General features: G+C 41.3%; 1 protein-coding gene and 1 non-coding gene across 2 annotated transcripts; both read left to right on the forward strand.

The window, feature by feature from the left end:
• The first annotated feature begins 8,747 nt into the window (after positions 1–8,747).
• On the forward strand, positions 8,748–8,854 carry LOC121742818. Its single transcript, XR_006038154.1, has one exon. It is a non-coding gene; the product is annotated as a small nucleolar RNA R71 (small nucleolar RNA).
• A 6,175-nt stretch (positions 8,855–15,029) lies between these two features.
• On the forward strand, positions 15,030–17,717 carry LOC121742725 (transcription factor RF2b-like). The gene is made up of 4 exons (XM_042135962.1): positions 15,030–15,660; positions 16,463–16,595; positions 16,673–16,757; positions 16,924–17,717. The coding sequence occupies exons 1-4, from the start codon at positions 15,305–15,307 to the stop codon at positions 17,274–17,276; spliced, it is 927 nt and encodes a 308-aa protein (XP_041991896.1). The 5' UTR covers positions 15,030–15,304; the 3' UTR covers positions 17,277–17,717.
• The last annotated feature ends 2,382 nt before the right edge of the window (positions 17,718–20,099 follow it).

Consider the following 20,099-nt stretch of genomic DNA (forward strand, 5'->3'; position numbering starts at 1 on the left):
GGTAGTAACTTGTTAGGGTAGGTAGGGTCCTAGGGGTTCTAAGTTTAAAAGAGAAAATCACATGAGTCAAAAAGCCAAAGATTTGACTAAACTTGCTGGATCAAATTTGGGGTGTTTATTTCTTCTTCCACTTGATGCTGCTTCTCGGTCAATGTTGACCCTTAGCCTTATAACTTTCGGCTTTATTTTATTTTTTTCCTGGGTCAGGTTGCAACTATTTCCTGCCCCTTTCTTTTCTTAAACCTTTTTCTCAATTTTTTTTATATGATCAACCTGATTGTCTAACTTGATCGACCCGGCTACCTTTTAATTTTTATTCTATTGCTATCCCCTTTTGTTCCCCTTGATAAATTTCATCTTCTTGACCCTCTTCCCTCATGTGATATGAAAATTTTTGGTTTTAAGGTTTCAAAGTGGCTAACTAAGGGGTGCCTTTAGTAATGAGGCGGGTTCGTGGAACGAAGGAAGAAAAATGGCTCAACCGGTTAAATCCTAATGCCTTTAGTCCTCACTACTTGTGCAATTTTCATCTCAATATTAAAAGTTAGCCTCTCGTAATTTTTCTTTTGTAAAGAGTAGTAAAAAGTGTTCTACTTTTGACTTATAACTCACATATAGAGAGGCTTCACAGTTGGTTTAGAAATTGAGCGATTCCATCATACTTGCGTCATTCAAATTGATCAAGTTTTTGCAATCAAGTTTTACATGTGAGCGTACTGAATTCTTTCTCTAACTCTTCCACGAAGTAATCAAGTCTTTCATTTATCCGATTTCATGCATATTTCCTATCTTATTGCTATCTAACATTTGTTATTTTTGAAAAAATTTAGCATGTATGAATTTTCTGTAACTAACCCGTCCCCCCTCCCCACTACATATGAGCTCGTCCTCGAGGGACTGGATGCAGTGGAAAGAAGGGTTAGGTACAAGCAATTTGCACAAAAACAAACAAGGGAAACTTCTCACACTTAGACCAAGCATTGGGCTAAGTGTGAGGCGGTGCCAATAATCAAAACATGCTAAGAAACACAAAACACTTAAGCAAAACTAAAAACAATTTTCCACAAACTTCTCACACTTAGTCTCGACTTAGAATTAAGTGTGAGAGTGGAGTCAAAACACAATTTGCACAAAGAAACATAGTTGAGGGTGATACTATTGCCTTCTGGATGGTTGGATCAGGGGATGTTGCACGCCTTCCTTATAGCCTCCATTTCACAGGCCTTTCTTATTGCCTCCATGGTTCTTACGTTTATTGGAGCTCCTCCTCTTTGGAATTTTTATTCTTTTTCTCCTTGGGAGGGGAAGACTTAGCTGGCGGCGTTAGTGGACTTTCACACCTTTATTGGTATGGTGGTCCTTCTTCGGAGGAGGAAGAACACTTCCTTCCTCTGCTCTAATTTGGCTGCCTCCCACAGTCTTGCTTGCTTCTGCGGCTGGCATGGTCCCTCGGTCTACTTGTCTCTTCTCATCCACCTGCTGCCTTGAACCCTCAGCTTCAAGAAGGAGTTGGTTCAGAGTCTGGTGATGCGTCCTTTTCGGGACGGAGTAAACCTCTATAGTCAAAGAAAGGTTACATTCTGTCTCCTTCCGTTCCCATAGGGGATTACTAGGAAGAGGCACCCCTTCGTGAAGGTGCATAAGGTCCTTGCCACTGGGTAGTGACTTGGTGTTCTGAGCAAGCATACCCTCCGTCGGTGGCGGCGTAGAGAAGTCCTTTGGTCGAGAAATTGTTTGGCGAACCTTGACGGCGATGTGTCTTTCTACGGGGTCAGCGCCGGCGGGAAACCTCTGAGTAAGAAACCCACACGCCTTATGTCAGTCGGGCTCATAACTGGGAGTGGGCAGATGACCTTAGGAGGTAATGAAGGGGTTCTGGTTGTTGGTGGGTTGGGCGGTAACAAGGATCTCTGATTATCACTGTTGATGCCGGCTCCTGAAGAAAACGAGGAGGTACTGGAAACTTCAAGTTGATTGTCCTTCATCTCTTTTGATTATGTTTGCAGGTGATTTGTATTGGAGAGAATTAGATAAGGATAGTAAAGAGGTAGCTGATGGAAAGTGAGATCCGAAAGATCCCTTTTATGCTTGAGCTCCGACTGTTGAGATTCCTTCCTATCGAAGTCTCTGCGACCTTTCGCATACCGATGCGCCTTTTTAGAATGCCAGGTGGCAAAGCTTCCCCGACACGCTTCGTTCATCTCTCTTCAGGGTGTCCTTTCATTTCAACAGTCGGTGCCGCCTGACACTCCTCTAATTACTGCACACTTCTTATCATCTCTTGTTTTTAATCATCTCAATCCCTGCACCACTAATTGAATTCAACTTGCACTGATCACGTGGGCCATGACATCTCACATAATCCAACTCGATCAGTTTGTTGCTTTTACTTTAGACTTTTGATTTAAATAAAACTAAACCTACTAAAGACTATTTACACTAACAAGGGGCTGACCGAGTTTTCTTGGAATGTCACTTGATCAGATTAAGAAATTTAGACATTATCGATTGATCAAGCAGACTATCCATGAATACTCGATCACTCCTTTTACCTGTTTATTGGCGCGAGCTAGGCGTTGGTAGTGACATGTAGTCCACTACAAACGCCTCCCTTTTGTCCTTTCCGGGTAACCCTTCTTCCTTCAATCCGTTGCTACTTGCGAGCCTTGCCTTCTTGGATTCAAGTCGTTCCCAGCTATTCTGTCTTCCTTGATCAGTCCTCCATTTTTGGTAGACCCACTGTTTCTCAGACTTGGACTTGATCAAATACAAATGCTTTTTAGGGATTCTGTCTGAAAGGCCCCTCTTTCTTTCTTCCTGCAGAGCTCGGCGCTGGTGATTCGCCTCTGTATTTTCACATTTGTTCCTATCAACTGCCTCCCACTCAAATGCCTGTAGGAAGAGTAACCATCTGATCAATTGCAGGTTTGACTTCTCCCTTGACGGTAGGTACTTGATGGCCGCACGGTTAGTATACACCAGCACCTTCAAACCAAGAAGGTGTTGTCTGAACTTCTCAAATGCAAAAACTACTGCCAGCATTTCTTTCTTGGTCGCATCATAGTTTCTTTGCACCTGACCCAATGTTTTTGACGCGTAGAGGACCACATGACTCTTCCCTCGGATTCTCTGACTCAGTACTGTTTTGATTGCATGGTCACCAGCTTCACACATCACTTCAAAAGAGTGATTCCAGTCAGGACCGCGCATCATAGAATAACTCCTGATTCGATCTCTTAGAAACGGGAACGCGGTCTCGCAGACATCAGGATATTTAACGTTGCTCCGGGGTGACTTCGTCAGGACCTATGCTCTTGCAGTGAAATCCTTTATGAGTCTTCTAAGGGCTCCAGCGCGTCTTAACGATGCTCTGACCTCCTCTTAGTCAATGGGGTATGGAAGTTTTGCTGTGACTGCTCGAAGGTCCGACTAAGTTGAACTTCGCTTCTTAGGCATCAGCAGGGAGTGATGTTGGGGGAGTAGTTGCCTTGTAAGCGAGAGATCCCTTTTCAGCATTCCTTTTAGTGGGGTGGTTCGGTCAGAAGGTTTTTCGACCCTTCTCGGCTGGGTACCCTCTCCTGCCTCGGTGGGTCGCGATGGCTGGCAAAATTCCATAATTGCGCCCCCAACGGCTTGATCATCCCTTGCTCCAGTCATTGTCGCTTCAAGCCAATCTTCTGCCTCTCCCCTAATCAGTTTACTCTTAGTGAAGACAGATGGTGGCTCCTTGAAGGACTCCTCCATCGGATGCTTCTGTCTCCGAGGGCCAATGGCGTCTATAGTTTGTATGCTTTCTTTGTCCTGCAACCGTTTTGCAGCTTTATTAATTTCGACTGTAAGCCACTCTCCTTTAAACTCCAAATTAATTGTTTCCTAGCGAACGTCAATGACCGTGTTGGCGGTGGATAAGAAAGGTCTCCCCAAGAGGATTCCAATAGACTCCTCCGCTCCTGGTTCCGTCATCTTTATAACAAAGAAATCCGCGGGATATATGAATTTGTTTACCTTGACGACCTCATCTTCCAGAACTCCCTCGGGGTAAATGCAAGATCCTTCTGCTAACTGTATTTCCATATTAGTTCGACGAGCTTGGCATTCCCCAGCTTCTTGAATATAGAGTATGGCATAATATTGATGGAGGCCCCTAGGTCGTACATTGCGTGCTCTGTTTGGACGTTTCTGACAGAGATTGGGAGCGTAAATACCCCTGGGTCAGTTCTCTTGGGGGAAAGATCACCAGGTCGGACCATGTTGGTCACTTCTTCTGCTTCGATCCTCCTTCTCTTTTCAGCAACCTGTTTTCGGATGTCAGATTCTTCCTCCGCTGTGACTTGATCAGAGGTGACGGATTTAGAGTTTGCATTATGACTGATCGTGGGTATTGGAAAACTTGTAGTTGAGCTTTGATAAACTCCTTCTGATTTCAGGGACACTGTGTTGACGTTTTCCCGCCCTGCTGGTGGTTGCACTGTAGTCGGAATCTTTCCTTCATTACCTCTCAGCTCGCCCAACGATATTGCGACTTGAGATAACTGCTTGGTAAGCATCTCTAATGCAGCCCTCTGTTCCCTCTGGGTTTCCTGTATTTCACGCACCGCATCATTGGGCTGATGTGGAATCGTCATATCCCCTGGATTTTCATTTTGCTGCCTGTTATTTCTCTGATTAAATCGGCCTCCTCCATAACCTTGCTGATAGAAACCGGACGATCCATACTGCTCTGGTTGGCTCTGGAACTGGTGGTTTTGTTGGTTCCCTTGGAAGTACTGTGGAACATAACTCACCATTTGGTTACTTGACTGACTTCCCTGGTTGCTATACTGGGGGATTTGGTGTTGGTATCCTCCCTAGTCTCCTTCCTTTTGTCGGCTTGACCAATTGGATTGTCCTTCGCTTGACCAGTCCCCTTGAGGGGGCACTTGACCAACCTGCCTGACCCCCTTGCACTCTGTTTCCTCCAGTGTTTGGTCTATCCATGATTCGGGACGGCCAGTTGGACTGCTCGTCCAAGGAGTGCGTCTGCTATGGAGGGGGTAGTTGTGGTTGGTTCTGATTTTGATCGGTCCATCTGAAGTTTGGGTGATCCCTCCATGGAGCATCTCTCTGCTTCCCCTGGATCCAGTTGCCATTTGAATTCCAGTGGCCTGCGGCATTCACTTGCTCAACCTCTGGGAGAAACTCACAGTAGTAGTAATGATGTTCCTCTGGCGGCGGTGGTTGCGGCACATACTGCGTTTCTTTGGGTACAGTTGGTGGTGGTGGTCTGGCTTTCTCCACTGCCTCCAGCAGCCTTTTCTCCATTTGCTCAAATCGAGCTTCTAGTTTTTCATCATTGCGCGCCTCTGCTGCGTGCATTGCCCCTCGTCTGTACTGCCCTCGGGTTGTCTCATACGACCGCTTGGCCTCGATTAGCCTCTCCAGAATATTCTTAGCTTGGCTAAAAGGGGTTTTTGAGAAATCCCCTTGAGCTGCGAGGTTGAGGTCGTTCTTGCTGTCCACCGTGAGTCCGCCGTAGAAGATCGAGTAGATCTCCTTTTCTCCCAGCTTGTGGTTGGGGCATGCTTGAATCAGCCCTTGAAATCTATCCCAGTACTGGCCAAGGGGCTCGTCGTACTCTTGTCTGGCCTCTGTAATCTCCCTTTTCAGGGCACTTGTCTTTGATGCTGGGAAGAAACGGTCGAGGAATATCATGCGGAATTCCGCCCAAGTCCTGATGGATCCCTCTGGTAGCCTTGACAGCCTTACTCCTGCGTCCCCTTTCAAAACGAAGGGGATAGCCTTGAGCCTGTAATCTTCAGACGTGGATCCAGCCGGGACGGGCTGAATATCGCAGTATCGGCAGAACTCCTCCAGAAAGGCGTACGGACATTCCTTCGAGAGACAGTAGAAGTGGGTCAAGACGGCCAGCACTCCTGATTTGATAGCGATGGTCCGCATCCCAGGAGTGGCGGCAATGGAATGTGTGGGCTCCTTCTCAACATGAGCGTGCAAAGAGCCGATTCCTGAGTCGTCGATGACAACGACCATCTCTACTTCTGTTTGCTTTGGTGGTGGTGGTAGTGGGTTTTGCTCAGCTGCTGCTGCTGCCTCTAAAGCTGCTCTATAACGAGTGGTAACTACGTCGGCTTCCTGGACTCTCCAACGATTGTTAGTTCTTTTATATATCAAATGATGATTCTAGTAATCGCCTTGGTGGTACCTTCTCATCAACAGCAGGAAAAACAAATAAGAAAAGAAATAAATAAACTATTTACTCCTACGCACTACACACAAACATAAAGTAACACCATGCTTCCCCGGCAATGGCGCCATTTTGATGGGCTCGGAAACGCGCGGATTAAGATTGGATCAAGTTATATGGAGGATAACTGAATCGGTTAGACCAGTTAGCAAATTGTCGTTGCCACTTAATCGAATCAATCCTCGAACCGAAACGCGCCAAAGATAATATTTATAACTCCCGATTTCGCACTACTTTAAAAGTAAAGCGGCAAGTTCGGGGTCGATCCCACAGAGAAGTTGGTGTGTCGAGTGTGTGAGTAGTGAACAGGGGGGTTGGCTGCTGCCACGCTTTAACTTGGGAGTTTTAACTACGGTTTTATCTAGGCAGAATTCAAACTAGCTAGCTTGATCAACGGAAATTTAAACCCTGGGTCAAGTAAATTGCAGGTAATAAGAGAAAAGTAAATGCGCGATTTAAAAGAGAGAATAACTTCGATTAAACTAAGATACGATTACAGCGTGAAAATAAACTAAGCTAACACTTCGAAAATAAAGAAAGCGGTAAACTGAGAAGAATCTCAGCGGGAAACTTAAGTTACGCCGACAGAAATGGTTATTCTGCAGCGCTCCCTTCGGTCGCCGTTTTAACTACGCTATCTAAGCTAAACTAGAGATCTGAACTAAACTAAGCTAAACAAAGCTAGAGAGCTGAACTAAGCTAAACTAGGCGGAAAGTAAAGTCTCCGATACTTTCTTGTGGTGGCGCAGCCTCTATTTATAAGCTCGATTCGGCCTCCAGCTGGATAACGATCTTGACAGGGAATATTCGCTCATGAAGAGGATGAGCGACTCATTGATTGCTACGTGCTCTTTCTTCTAGAATAACGACGCTTTTAGATAACAAATTTCTGATCGGTTCGTCCTGGCGTCTTCACAAGCTGGCACGTGTCCCCTTCTAGAGCGTCGTCCTGGGTAACAGAATGGTGCGCCGCATCCAGCTCATTTTCTCACGTTTTCCTTCTAGAAACCAGCGGTCCCCACTTTAACTGCTTGACCTCGCCCCTTGATCAACTCCCCTGATTTTTGGCCTTTTTTGCCTTTTGTACGTGCTTGATCAGTTCGGCCTTGCTGCCTTGGACAAGTAGCATTTCTGCACATTTTAACACTTGTTTACGCGATAAAACCCCCAAAACCGATGCATGAAATGAGCCTTATCAGCCTTCAAGACACCAAACTTCAACTTCCACAAGAAACTTAAGGGCATGAGATTTATGCTTGCCCCCAAATCACACAAGGCTTTAGTTTGCCAATCATTCCCTATCACACAAGAGATGTTGAAGCTTCCCGGATCCTTCATCTTTGCCGGCATCTTTTGTTGGATGATTGCACTACAATTCTCGGTCAAGCTCACGGTTTTGTAATCAACCAACTTCTTCTTTTTGGACATAATCTCCTTCAAAAACTTAAGATAACCGGGCATTTGTTGGAGTGTCTCAATGAGAGGTATCTTGAGGTGAACCCTCTTCAAGATCTCAAGGAATTTTGCAAACTTCTCATCTAACTTTATCTTTTGCATCAATTGGGGGAAAGGAATTTTAACCTCTTTCGGCTTGGGAGGAGCAATTGCTTTGGGATGAATCTCGAGTGGCATATTAGGTGATTCCACCTCTATCTCCTCATCTTCTTTCTCTTCTTCAGGTTGTGCAAAGGCTTCCTTTTCGAGCATAGGGGACTCTCATAGCTTGTCACACTCCTCAAGTAGATTGCCTTGCAATCTTTCGGATTTGGAATTGTAGTACTTGGGAATTGCTCCGGTTGATATATTTGCCCAAGGGCTTGAGCAATTTGACTCACTTAGTGTTCTAAGGCCCCCAATCTTGTGGTGACCTCCACTACCGGTGTCTCAACTTTATCAATCCTCATAGTGGAGTGTGTCATGATCCCATCGGTCTTCTCCATGTGAGCTTTTTGAAGCTCATTTGTGACATCACTCGAGGATTTTGAGGGGCTAGGTACATTGGTGGCACCACTTGATGCTCCAAATCCGGGAGGTGGAGGTGGTTGGATAGCATTACTTGGATTTCCATATGAGAGGTTTGGATGCACATTGAAGGGATGGCGGTAGCCTTGACAATTACCACCCCCATTGTTAGGGCGATAATTGTTGAAATTCCTTGGATTACCCCTTGGTTTCCTCCTTGATATATGTGATTCACATCTTCAACGAGCGGTTGAGGCACTCCAATGGGCGCCACCCCAAATTAATGATATCCACCTTTTGATTGAAAATCATCATTTGTTGGTTGAGGAGATCGAATGCATCCGAATCAATGACCGAAGCTACCGACATTGAACCATCTCGACCCGAGCTCCAACCCTTGCGAGTGTATGCAAGCCTTTGAAGCATCTTCTTGCACTCATCGACCCCCTTGTCCAAGAATGAACCCCCAAAGCCAAAGTCTAGTTGACTTTTGATAAATTTCGAGCATCCATTATAAAAGAGGCTCACTTGATGGCCCGGAGATAGCCCATGGTCGGGACACTTCTTCAACAAAGCATTGAATCTCTCCCATGCTTCAAACATAGACTCTTGGCTAATCATTTTAAAATGGGAGATCTCCGCTTGTAGGTTGAGAGTAGAGCTAAGAGGGAAGAACCTCTCCAATAACTTTTGGGCTAGGTCATCCCAACTTGTAACCGAGCCCGGCTCAATGTTATCAAACCAATCTCTATCATATCCCGATAATGAGAATGGGAATAGACAATGCTTGATTGTATCGTCGGGAACCCCATTAAGCTTAGTCGTGTTGGCAATCTCCAAAATTTTGGCTAGGTAAATATTGGGATCCTCCGTGGGCCTTCCCGAGAAAACACGTGGCTCCACAAATTAAATCAATGTCGTCTTCAACTCAAAATTGTTGGCATTCACTCTTGCATCAATGGGTGGCATTGGGATATTAACGTTCCCAAATGCATCTCTAACCGGTGTCTCTCACCTCATTTTCTTCTCTCTCTCCTTTCTCATCTCCGCAATTTCTTGTTGTAGTTGGAGAATGATTTGGTCTTGATTCAAAGGAGGTGGAGGTGGAGGTGGAGGTGGAGGTGGGACTCTTTCATTGTTTCCATGTGGATTATCCATCGGCTCAACTAGATGTTGAGCTTGTGCTCTCCTCCTTCGTCCTCCTCTTCTTCTATTGGCGGCTTCTATCTCTAAATCAATCGGCTCAAGGGGTAGACGCCTTGAGCGCGTGAGCATAAAAACCTACACAACACAAGAGAGGGAACAAAGGAAAATTAGAACTAAACAAGTAAACTAAACTAAATAAAGCAAATAAAATGTCTAAACTAGTATCCTCTATATTATCACAATATCAAACACAAGCAAATTTGGTCCCCGGCAATGGCGCCAAAACCTTGACTCATGCAATTTTTGCAATCAAAATGTCACCCACAAGTGTATGGGGTATGTAGCACGTGGCAAGTTAAATTATCAATCCACATGGACTAAAATGCTAGAATGAGTACTATGATGCAATGTCAAATAGTATTTAGACTAATGAAAGAGTATTTTTGGTTTTTTTAACTAAGATCAAAGAACAAGTAAGCAATAAAGGCAAATTAACTAAGTAAAGCAAATAAAATATGGTTTTCATACAAATTGGGAGAGGTAGGGATATGGATCCGTTAGAATGGGTCACAGATGTCATCTAAGGGTCATGCTCATCTATTGGGCCTCAATTGTAGTTAGGAAAGTCGGGATGGTTGGTTAGACCCCCTCTCGGGTGCATCTAACACGTGGATCAAGCTCTAGAGTAGGAGCCTCCTCCATACAATTCGAGATTGACTCCTAATAACAACGGACCCAAGCCTCTCTCTAGCTCATGCATCTCTCGATCACATGTAATGCACGAAGTTGTAGATTACACATCTATCCTAATCATGCATTTCTTAATGACAACAATTAGGTAAAAATGATGTATCTAATTGGTAGCGAAGCAATGAAATATTAAAAGCTCAAGAATCAACAAAACCAACAAAATGAGATAGATAAGCATTAAACCATAGATTCAATCCATACAATCCATTCAAACTTCACCAAATCCCTAAAGGAAATCTAGCTACTCATAGTCAAACACAAAACCAAAGATTAACAGAGGAAAACATAATGGAAATGGAAAATAGAACTCCCTAAGGTGAAATTGATGTTGGGGAGAGTCTTCTTCTTCAATATCTTGAAGATGGAAGCCTCCTTACCTTCAATCCTCTTCAATCTCTCGATTTCTCTCTTGATTTTGCAGTGTGGGAGGTTAGGGCTTGAATGTGTGAAGTCCCTTTTATATCCGGAGTGCGAAATGGGCAAAAGTGGGCATTAGTAGGTATCTCCCGACCGGGCAATTTGTAAGTGGAAAAATGCCCGGCCGGGAGTTCTGGGACAATCGCAATATAGTCTTCAAACGCCCGACCAGGCGTTTCGTCGGATGAAAAATGATCAGTTCATTAAAATATCAATCTAGAAATAGATCATTTTGGCATATGTGAATCCTATTTGGAAGGCAAAATGACCAATAAACTTTTTGAAGGTAAAGTAGAATAGAGCCAATGAAGTACTAGAGCTCATTCATACTAATATATGTGGTCTAATGTCAACTGAAACTAGAGATTGTAAAGTATACTTCATCTCTTTCATTGACGACTGCACTGAATTTTGATATGTCTATTCAATGCATCACTACTCAAAATCCTTCAAGAAATTGAGGGCATTTGTGGAGAATATTCATGGTAAGAATATCAAGTGTCTATGATTTGATCGTGGAAGTTAATATCTGTGTGATGAGTTTTCGGACTACTTGGTAGTAGTAGGAATTCAGTCCTATTACTTCTTGTGGTTCGATCGATGATGAGTTATTATCTAAACAATCGTGTATCTCGAACGAATTGTTGGATATTGCAACAGAAAACTTAGCAAATTAAATAAATTCACAAAATAATATCGTTAGGTGATTATAGGACTTAATTACTTTCATGATTATTGAATTAACTAACCTAAATAATTTAAATACTAAATTTTAATTCTACGGTTTAGATAACTTTTAGTTTTGATTTTCCAGAGAATCGACGATTGCTTGTGTTTCTTCATGTGACAATTCTTTACACTCCTCAACCATGAATCTTCTTTTATATTACTCCATATGTCCCATAGTAGATGTCACACTTTCCTTTTAAGTTTTTTTTTCAAAAATTAACTCCTATATAAGGGAGAAAATTACAAATAAACTCCTATACTATAGATAGGAGGAAATTACAACTGATGTCAAGAGGGCTCGAACTCGGCACCTCATGCAATAATGTCTAAGCTCCTTGCCTCTAGGACAAAGGCTCTGGACACTTTCCTTTTTAGTTTGTCCCACAAAAGATGTCACATTACTTTTTTAGAAAAATATCTCTCACATTAATATAAATATACTATTTTCTCTCTCCATCTAACACATAAAATAACAACTTCTAAAATTCCGCGTCAATTTCCAAGTGTGACATCTATTTTGGGACAGAGGGAGTTGTATTCTGAAACTCATAGTATGATCTTTCGTGCGGACAAAACTGATCATATATATATGACTTGATCTAGAGAACTAAAGTTTTTGAAAATCCCTTTTATGATGGCTATGTAGTTTGTGTCTTGTCTAATCTCTTATTTATAAAGTTATTTTCGGCTGGACCAGGGATTCAAGGAGATTAGACTCATCTATTGAAATAATAAATTAAATTAAGCTCTAGCTCAATTCAAATGTAATTAAATATTATTTTGAACTACTAGAAAATAATAGTATTGACTAATTGTTCAACTTCAAATTACGGGTAATTTGAGCTTCCTTATTAATGTAATTTATTTTATGTGTTTAATATTACAATATGCATTTATTGATTTAAGTATGCTACTGACTTTGATTAATTAATATGTTTACCAAGAATGGTATTAATTTTTGTGGCTAGATCTCTATCCTTTGTTGGTTTATTGGAGATCAAACACAATTGGTACATCTTAGGTAAATATTGATGAATCTTAACACGAAGATCAATATCACAATCTGTTTGGAGCTACTATAAATGAGAATAATTAGGCGACTCACCCAACTAACCATGTAGTCGCAATTTGGATATCATAATTGTTAGTATTTAATAAATCTAAGCTATGAAATTATATCCTTAAAATTCTCTTGTTTTTCTAAATTCTAAAACCATTATTTACTTGCTTTTATTAACTGTTTCATGTAAGTTTGCTTATTCCTCTCTTCGTCCTATTTTAAGAATCCCGATTTTTCATTTTAGTCCGTCCCACATTAGGAGTTCCAGTTAGAACATTTCATAAATGGTAATACACCCCACATTTCACTAACCTTATTTCACTCATATTCAATTAGTATAAAACTAATATATAAAATGATACTCACAATCCACAATCTTTTTTTTATTAATTTTCTTTTACATTTCTTAAAATTTGTAACCAAATCAAATGAGACTCTTAAAAAAGAGAGGGAGTATTAGTTATAATTAATCCAACCCAAAAAGGCAAAAACTATGTCCATCCAAATAATATATGAAGCTAAGGAGGTGGTATCCGTAAGTATCATATCTGTAAACTAATTCACCGCGTTGGGTAGTGACCTTTAGAGCATCCGCAGCGGTGGCGAAAGACGCCACCGTCGTCCGCGCCGTTGGCAAGGCGCAGGACCGCCGCCGCTGCAGCCGCGCCGCTGGCACGGCGCTGCTCGATGTATCGAGCACGTCCGTGCCAGCGGACGCACACGTGGCGCGCTCCCATTCGTCAACGGCATAGCCGTTGTGTTTAAACTTTTTTTTATTTTTTTTTTAAAAATCGGTATTTAATTATAAATAATGCTAAAAAATAAAAAAAAAATATTTTCCAAATCCCAAAAATATGGCCGTTTTTTTCCCGTTTTTTCTGAATTTTTTTGATTTTTTTTTATTTTTTTTTCCCCAAAATCATCTATAAATACACACATTCATCATCCATTTATCACATCAAATCATCTCTCATTCATCTCTCATTCATAATTCTCATACAAACTATCAACACATTCATCACCCACTCAAAATCTCAAATGGATTTCACCCATATTATGGCGGAAGCGGAACGCGAAGAACAAGAATACTACGAACAACATCGTGCCGCTTACGAAGCATATGTCGCGGCGAATACCCCTGCTCCTCCTCCTCAACGAACCAGATCAAATCGACGGTACATCCATCGTGACCGGGAGGGAGCCCACGAAAGGCTCGTTGCCGACTACTTTGCCGACCAGCCGCGGTTTCCGGCAGATTACTTCAGGCGCCGTTTTCGCATGTCAAAGCGCTTGTTCATGCGAATTGTCAACACATTGTCCGCACGTGTTGAATACTTTCAAACAGGTGTAGATGCAGCCGGCCGGCAAAGTATCACGGCGTTGCAGAAGTGTACGTGTGCCATCCGACAACTCGCTACTGGGCAAACGGCCGACATGTTCGACGAGTATTTGCATATCGGTGAGTCCACTGGAATCCTATGTTTAAAGAATTTTTGCGAGGGCGTTCGTTCTGCTTTTGGGGATGAATTCCTTCGAGCACCCACCACTGATGATTGCCAACGGTTGCTTCGTCTTCATGAATCAGTCCATGGCTTTCCCGGAATGCTTGGCAGCATTGACTGCATGCATTGGAGGTGGAAGAATTGTCCGACTGCTTGGAGGGGGCAACACTTGAGCGGTCACAAAGGCGGCGGCCCAACGCTTATCCTTGAGGCGGTCGCCGACTACCGCCTATGGATTTGGCATACATATTTCGGCGTTGCTGGATCCAACAACGACTTGAATGTGCTATATTCGTCACCACTCTTCAATGATGTGATGAATGGTGTAGCACCGGCGATCGACTTCACCATCAACGGAAATATATACCGCATGGGTTACTATCTCGCCGATGGTATCTACCCAAGGTGGTCGACGTTCGTGAAGACGCTCCACAACCCGCACGACCCGAGACGGGTTCTTTTTGCGCAGCGTCAAGAGTCAGCGCGGAAAGATGTCGAAAGAGCCTTCGGGGTCCTTCAAGCTCGATTCAACATTGTGAAGGCCCTGGCTCGGCTGTGGTACGTGAATAATATCGCCGACATCATGTTCACGTGTATTATATTACACAACATGATTATAGCCGACGAAGGGCCGAGGGCGGCTAGCTTCTACGACGAGGACGAAGCCGGAAGCTCAACAGCGAGGTCTCCCCTACGCCGAGGCGAGCATACGACGGTTGGCCAGAGGATCGAGACAAGACACACAATGCGCGATACTCGAATCCACAATCAACTACAAGAAGACCTAATCAACCACATGTGGGCGAAATTCGGCAACGAGTAGTGTCATTTTTAATTTTTAGGATTTTAATTATGTAATTTTTAATTTTTAGGATTTTAATTATGTAATTTTTAATTTTTAGGATTTTAATTATGTAATTTTTAATTTTTAGGATTTTAATTATGCAATGTTTAATTTTATTTGTCATTTGTAATATTTATTGTGGGTGTTAAATGAATTTTAATATTATGGAAATGTTTTTGTGTAATTGAATTTTATATTAATTGTGCTCGTCCTTGCGGAAGAGCACAGTTGTGGGTGTTGTGCTCTTGCCAGAGAGCAGGCATGAATAGTACCGCCCGGGCCCACAACCGTGCCGCTGGCAAGAGCACGGTTGTGGATGCTCTTAGCTATAATACATGAGCAATGGAAGGTCTTGATTCTTGATCCCTCACACACAACCCCACACCAGGAAATGATTCTACTGTAAAAAGTCCACCCAACTCCCACATTCAAGTTTAACACACACACACACACACACACTCACACTCACACTCACACTTCCCTTTTTCTTTCCTCGTCAACCAGAAACAGTTAAATTGCACTCGCCATCATCCCAACTGCAATAAACCACTCTCTCAACTCCAAACACCCTCATCTCTTCCTTTCCTTTCAACTCACACTCACAACAACAATTGTGTGTGAGAGAGAGAGTGTGTGTATGTGTGTGATTCAGGATGCAAGATCCCAAGTCCACCCAAATCTCCGCCGCAAATGCAATGCACCGCCGCGCCCACTCCGAGGTCAACTTTCGCCTCCCCGACGACCTAGATCTGGCCTCCGAAAGTTTCGAGGATATGGGATCCGAAGACGATCCCTTCTCCACCTACATCGACATCGAGAAGCTCAGCGCCGCACCTGGATCTGCCCCTCCCGACGAAGACGCAGACAAAACCAGACCTCGCCATCGCCACAGCAATTCCGTCGACAGCTCCAGCTTCTTCTTCAATGACAACACCATCGAAGCTAAGAAGGCTATGCCGCCGGATAAGCTCGCTGAGCTCTGGACTATTGATCCCAAGCGCGCCAAAAGGTACTACTTTTTTTCTTTTTTTCTTTTTTTCTTTTTTTCTTTTTTTCTTTTTTCAACTCTTGTGTTTCCAAATTTGATCTGAGTTTTGTAGATTACTTTTAGATTGGATCTTGATATTGATCTATCTCTATGAATCTTGAGTTTTGATGTGTGAATTTGTGATGAAATTGTGTAAGGATTGAGCTGGATTGATCTGTGAACTCGGACATTTATTCACAACTAGTTTGTGTTGTTCTTTGATGGCAAGGATTGTGATTTGAAGATCTTGATTTGGGATTTAGTTGATGATTGAGATATTTTTTTACGGACTCAATGTGCTTTGGAGGTGAGAACAACTGGTGTGGGGAATAAATGGGCTCTCTTGTTACAGACTAGTCTTTTGGGCCGAGTTCTCCTGTTTGGTCTATATCATTGAGAGCCCAAACGGCTCAGAGTGGTGGACATTGGCCCTTACAGGAGGGTCGAATGTTACGGACTCAATGTCCCACATTGGAGTTGAGAGCAGTCCTGATTCGTCTGTCTGTATCATATTTCCTGGCTTTTTCTCGGTTTTGGATTCTGTTTATTGGTGATGGCTATATTGTGTATGAGCTTTACTTATTACCATGACATAAACAGCCTTTTCTGTGATTTTCTCGTGCATTGATTCTGCTCGTCCGTTTGCTATTCCTTTCGATTTTTGCTGTTCATCAGTTCTAGTATGCTTGAAGTTACATATTCAGTTTTGTAGTATGTGATGACATGACAGCATTTTGTCAGTGATTTCCTCTTGTTAACAATCACAACCTGTTTTGTCATACAGGATTCTGGCAAATCGGCAGTCTGCTGCTCGGTCGAAGGAAAGGAAGGCCCGGTATATATCTGAACTCGAGAGAAAAGTTCAGACCCTCCAAACTGAAGCAACTACTCTCTCCGCGCAACTGACTCTGTTCCAGGTATATCCATTGGAACTTCTCCAGCAAAATGTGTTATAGTCTCCTGATGTTTCTGATACAAATATCGCGTCTTTCAGAGAGACACAACTGGACTCAGTAACGAGAATACAGAGCTTAAGCTTCAGTTGCAAGCCATGGAACAGCAAGCTCAACTACGTGATGGTATGTTTTTTTAGTGTCAATTAGAAATTAAATGGTTCATCAATGTAAAATAATCGAAATCTTCTGTGATGCATTGACTGAGGAAGTTTTAATCTGTTCAAACGCCTTCCAGCTATTTGTGCCATCAGTCGTTAATACTTTCGAACAATTGTCTTCTAAAATGCAGCACTCAATGAAGCACTGAGGCAGGAAGTAGAAAGACTTAGAGTAGCAACTGGAGAAATGTCAACCACATCTGATACGTTCAATTTAACCACGCAGCATTTTCCCTACAACCAAACCACATTCTTTTCTAACCAGCCTCAAGCTGGCTCAAATGAATCCTTGAACGTGCAAATGCAGCAGTTTCATACTCTTCAAGCTGGCATGTCAAATCACCAGCAGCATCCCATGCTTTCTGACTCAATGCACCAAGACCCTCTTGGGCGTTTTCCAGGTCTTGATATCAGCAACGGGGGCACTCATGTGAAGGCCGAAGGGCCATCTATATCCGCCAGTGAAAGCAGCAGTACATTCTGATTTCAGGTTTTTTTTTTTTTTCACACCAAGGTCCAGAAATCTGTTTGTTTACTTGTTCATAGACTGACACCGCGATTAACATCCATAATCATCAGCAGTCCACATTTTTTCATCATTCTTTCTTTCTTTCGAATTAACATGTTGTTTTAATCAGCAGTCCGAAGGGCCCTTAGTGTTGTAGGTTTGTCATTTTTCTTTGCGTTGGGAGCCGGTTAAGTGTTCATATCACTTCATTTCGTCTCCGTTTTGATGTATTCGTTTAAACTGAGAAATCATAGCTTGTGATGTGGCTGGATATCTGACCACGAAGGTGGTAATGCTTCACCTTCGTGGAGCTTTGTGTGACTCAGTTTGCTAATGTTGTCTGTGGATTATAAGGAACTTGCACATCAGTTTGTGTTTACTAATAGATTTTTATGCTGCGCTCCTCACTCATCTTAATTGTTTCTTGCATTTCATTTTATCCACATATATATATACTTTCTTTTATTATATGTATTTACATACTCATGCACACAATATGACTCGAACCATCGGCCTATAACTTGGAGGGATGAAGCCGGGAATTGGACGTTGGGGGGCCAAAAATACAGTTAATAGAATGGCAATAGCAGATGGGTGATACTCCTTTCTTTAAATGGAAATGAGATTTTTATGGGACGATGCAAAAGTTGTCCTTATCTTTATGGGACAGAGAAAATACCTAAGAATGAATAAGACAAAAAATAATCAATAAATATAAATTATGGTATAAAAATTAAAGAATAAAAAAAATTAAGAACGGAGGTACAAACACAGCTAGAATTTGGGAGATAACCATATAATTCAATTTGGACCGCACAATTCAAAACTATGTGGTCCGGATTCAATTTTAGAAACTATCCTTTTATGGAAGAAATATAATCCCTCCGTCCTATTATATTTATTTTTGAGCATGAGATTTTATGTATTATTATTTTCATTTAATTAGAAATGAAACTATCAGTTGATGCTTCAACTAATTATTTTCTCCTTTTAGTTTTCCACTGTATTTTATAATAAGATATTGGTATCAATAGAGTAATGAGATTACTAAAATCACAACCACATGATAGATAAGAGCATACTGTTAATGATCTCCACTCCAATATGTGGGTTGCAAGCTAGCCCTGAATTTGGAGAGGCAATGTAGTGGGATCAATTTCAGCTACGTGATTGAGAAGATGTGTAGTCATTCTAATGACAACTTAAATAAATGTCACGATCGCACTTTGCTAGGATAGCGAAAGTGGGAATCCCATGAATAACTAGGGAAATTAAAGAAGTGGGAAAACAAAGGGTAGAAACTCAAGAATATGAATGGAATTTCAAGTTATGGCAATAGACTACATTAAAAATCCAAGTACTTGATTACGAGGATTTGATCATGAACGAGTCTTCATCAAAACTATAATATACACAAATGAAGTTTTATTAGAATGATCCTGGCTCACCGATGTGATTAATTCATAGACTATTTTATAAAATTAGAAATGCAAATTTGAGTATTACTTCCTTTGTTCCAGAGGAATAGCCCATTTAGGGTTGACACGAGTTTTAATTCATAACTAGTAAAGTAAAAGAGAAAGAGAAAAAGAATTGAAATTGTGTAAGGGATGGATGGGACCATAAATGATAAAGTAAAAGAAAAGCAGAAAATAATTGTCATAAATGGATATAAATTACTTTATGGGATGAAAAAATAAAGAAATATAAGACTGAGAAAGTAGTCTGTATAGTAAAATATAAGTATAATAATTTAGTGTTGTATAAGACTAACTTGAAAGAAAAAATAAAGTAAATAGATCTCATCCACGAGTTTTAATCTCATCCACACATTTTATCTACTATTTATTGAAATCCACAAGTTTTAATCTCATCCACACATTTTAAGATCTAATGGTGTAGGATTAGTCTTAGATGTGGATTGGATACTATATGCATTTTAACATGACCCATAGTCAATTATATCATAATTTTGATATTATTATCAGTTGTCCCAATTTATGATTTGGGAAAATTATGTATTCTCTCTGTCCCATTAGAAATGAAATATTTGATTTGTGGCACGAGATTTTATATAGTGTTGTTTTTGTGAGCTAATAAGGAGATAATAAAGTAAGAGAGGTGAAAAAACAAAGTTGTTGTTGTTTCCATTTCAGGAAACGTTTTATGATGAATGGTACAATCCAGAAAGAAAAACGTTTCATTTTTAATGAGACAGAGGAAGTAGTAGTAGTAGTAGTAGTATGTTTTTAGTAAATGAAAAAATCATACGAACAAAATATTAAACTATTTGATCGACGTCATTTAATGCGTTTAGTCATTTATTTCTTTAATCCTGACTTATATACGATTACGTTCACAAATTTAGAAACATAGCATGATGGAATTTTTTGCTATGGAACAATTGAGAAAAATATAAATGTTACTCCCTCTGTTAATTTAAAAATAGCAACTATTTCCATTTTAGGCCTTCCTTAAAAATAGAAACTTTAAAATCTTTCTATTTTAGGACATGGATCTCACAATCCACTAACTTTACTTTCACTACTTTTTTCTTCCTCTCTCTTACTTTACTCATTTTTCTCTTCCTCTCTCTTACTTTACCAATTTTTATCACTTACTTTACCAATTATGCATTGAAACCCGTGCCGTTTCAAATGTTTTTATTTTTTAATACGGAGGGAGTATGATATAACTGATCGATTTTTAAAGTTGCGTGATAGACCAGAATTTGACCAATATTTATGACTTTTTTGGCCATTTGGCCTAATATTAATCATATTATCGGAGTGTTTATAC

The sequence above is a fragment of the Salvia splendens genome, chromosome 7 (assembly GCF_004379255.2).
Source record: "Salvia splendens isolate huo1 chromosome 7, SspV2, whole genome shotgun sequence".
Lineage (NCBI taxonomy): Eukaryota > Viridiplantae > Streptophyta > Magnoliopsida > Lamiales > Lamiaceae > Salvia > Salvia splendens.

What these genes read in the sequence shown, in the direction of transcription:
- LOC121742725 (XM_042135962.1), top strand. Translation starts at nt 15,305, where the DNA reads ATGCAAGATCCCAAGTCCACCCAAATCTCCGCCGCAAATGCAATGCAC. An exon ending in GATCCCAAGCGCGCCAAAAG is followed by an intron (nt 15,661 to 16,462) that starts GTACTACTTTTT and finishes TTTGTCATACAG; the next exon opens with GATTCTGGCAAATCGGCAGT. An exon ending in CGCAACTGACTCTGTTCCAG is followed by an intron (nt 16,596 to 16,672) that starts GTATATCCATTG and finishes CGCGTCTTTCAG; the next exon opens with AGAGACACAACTGGACTCAG.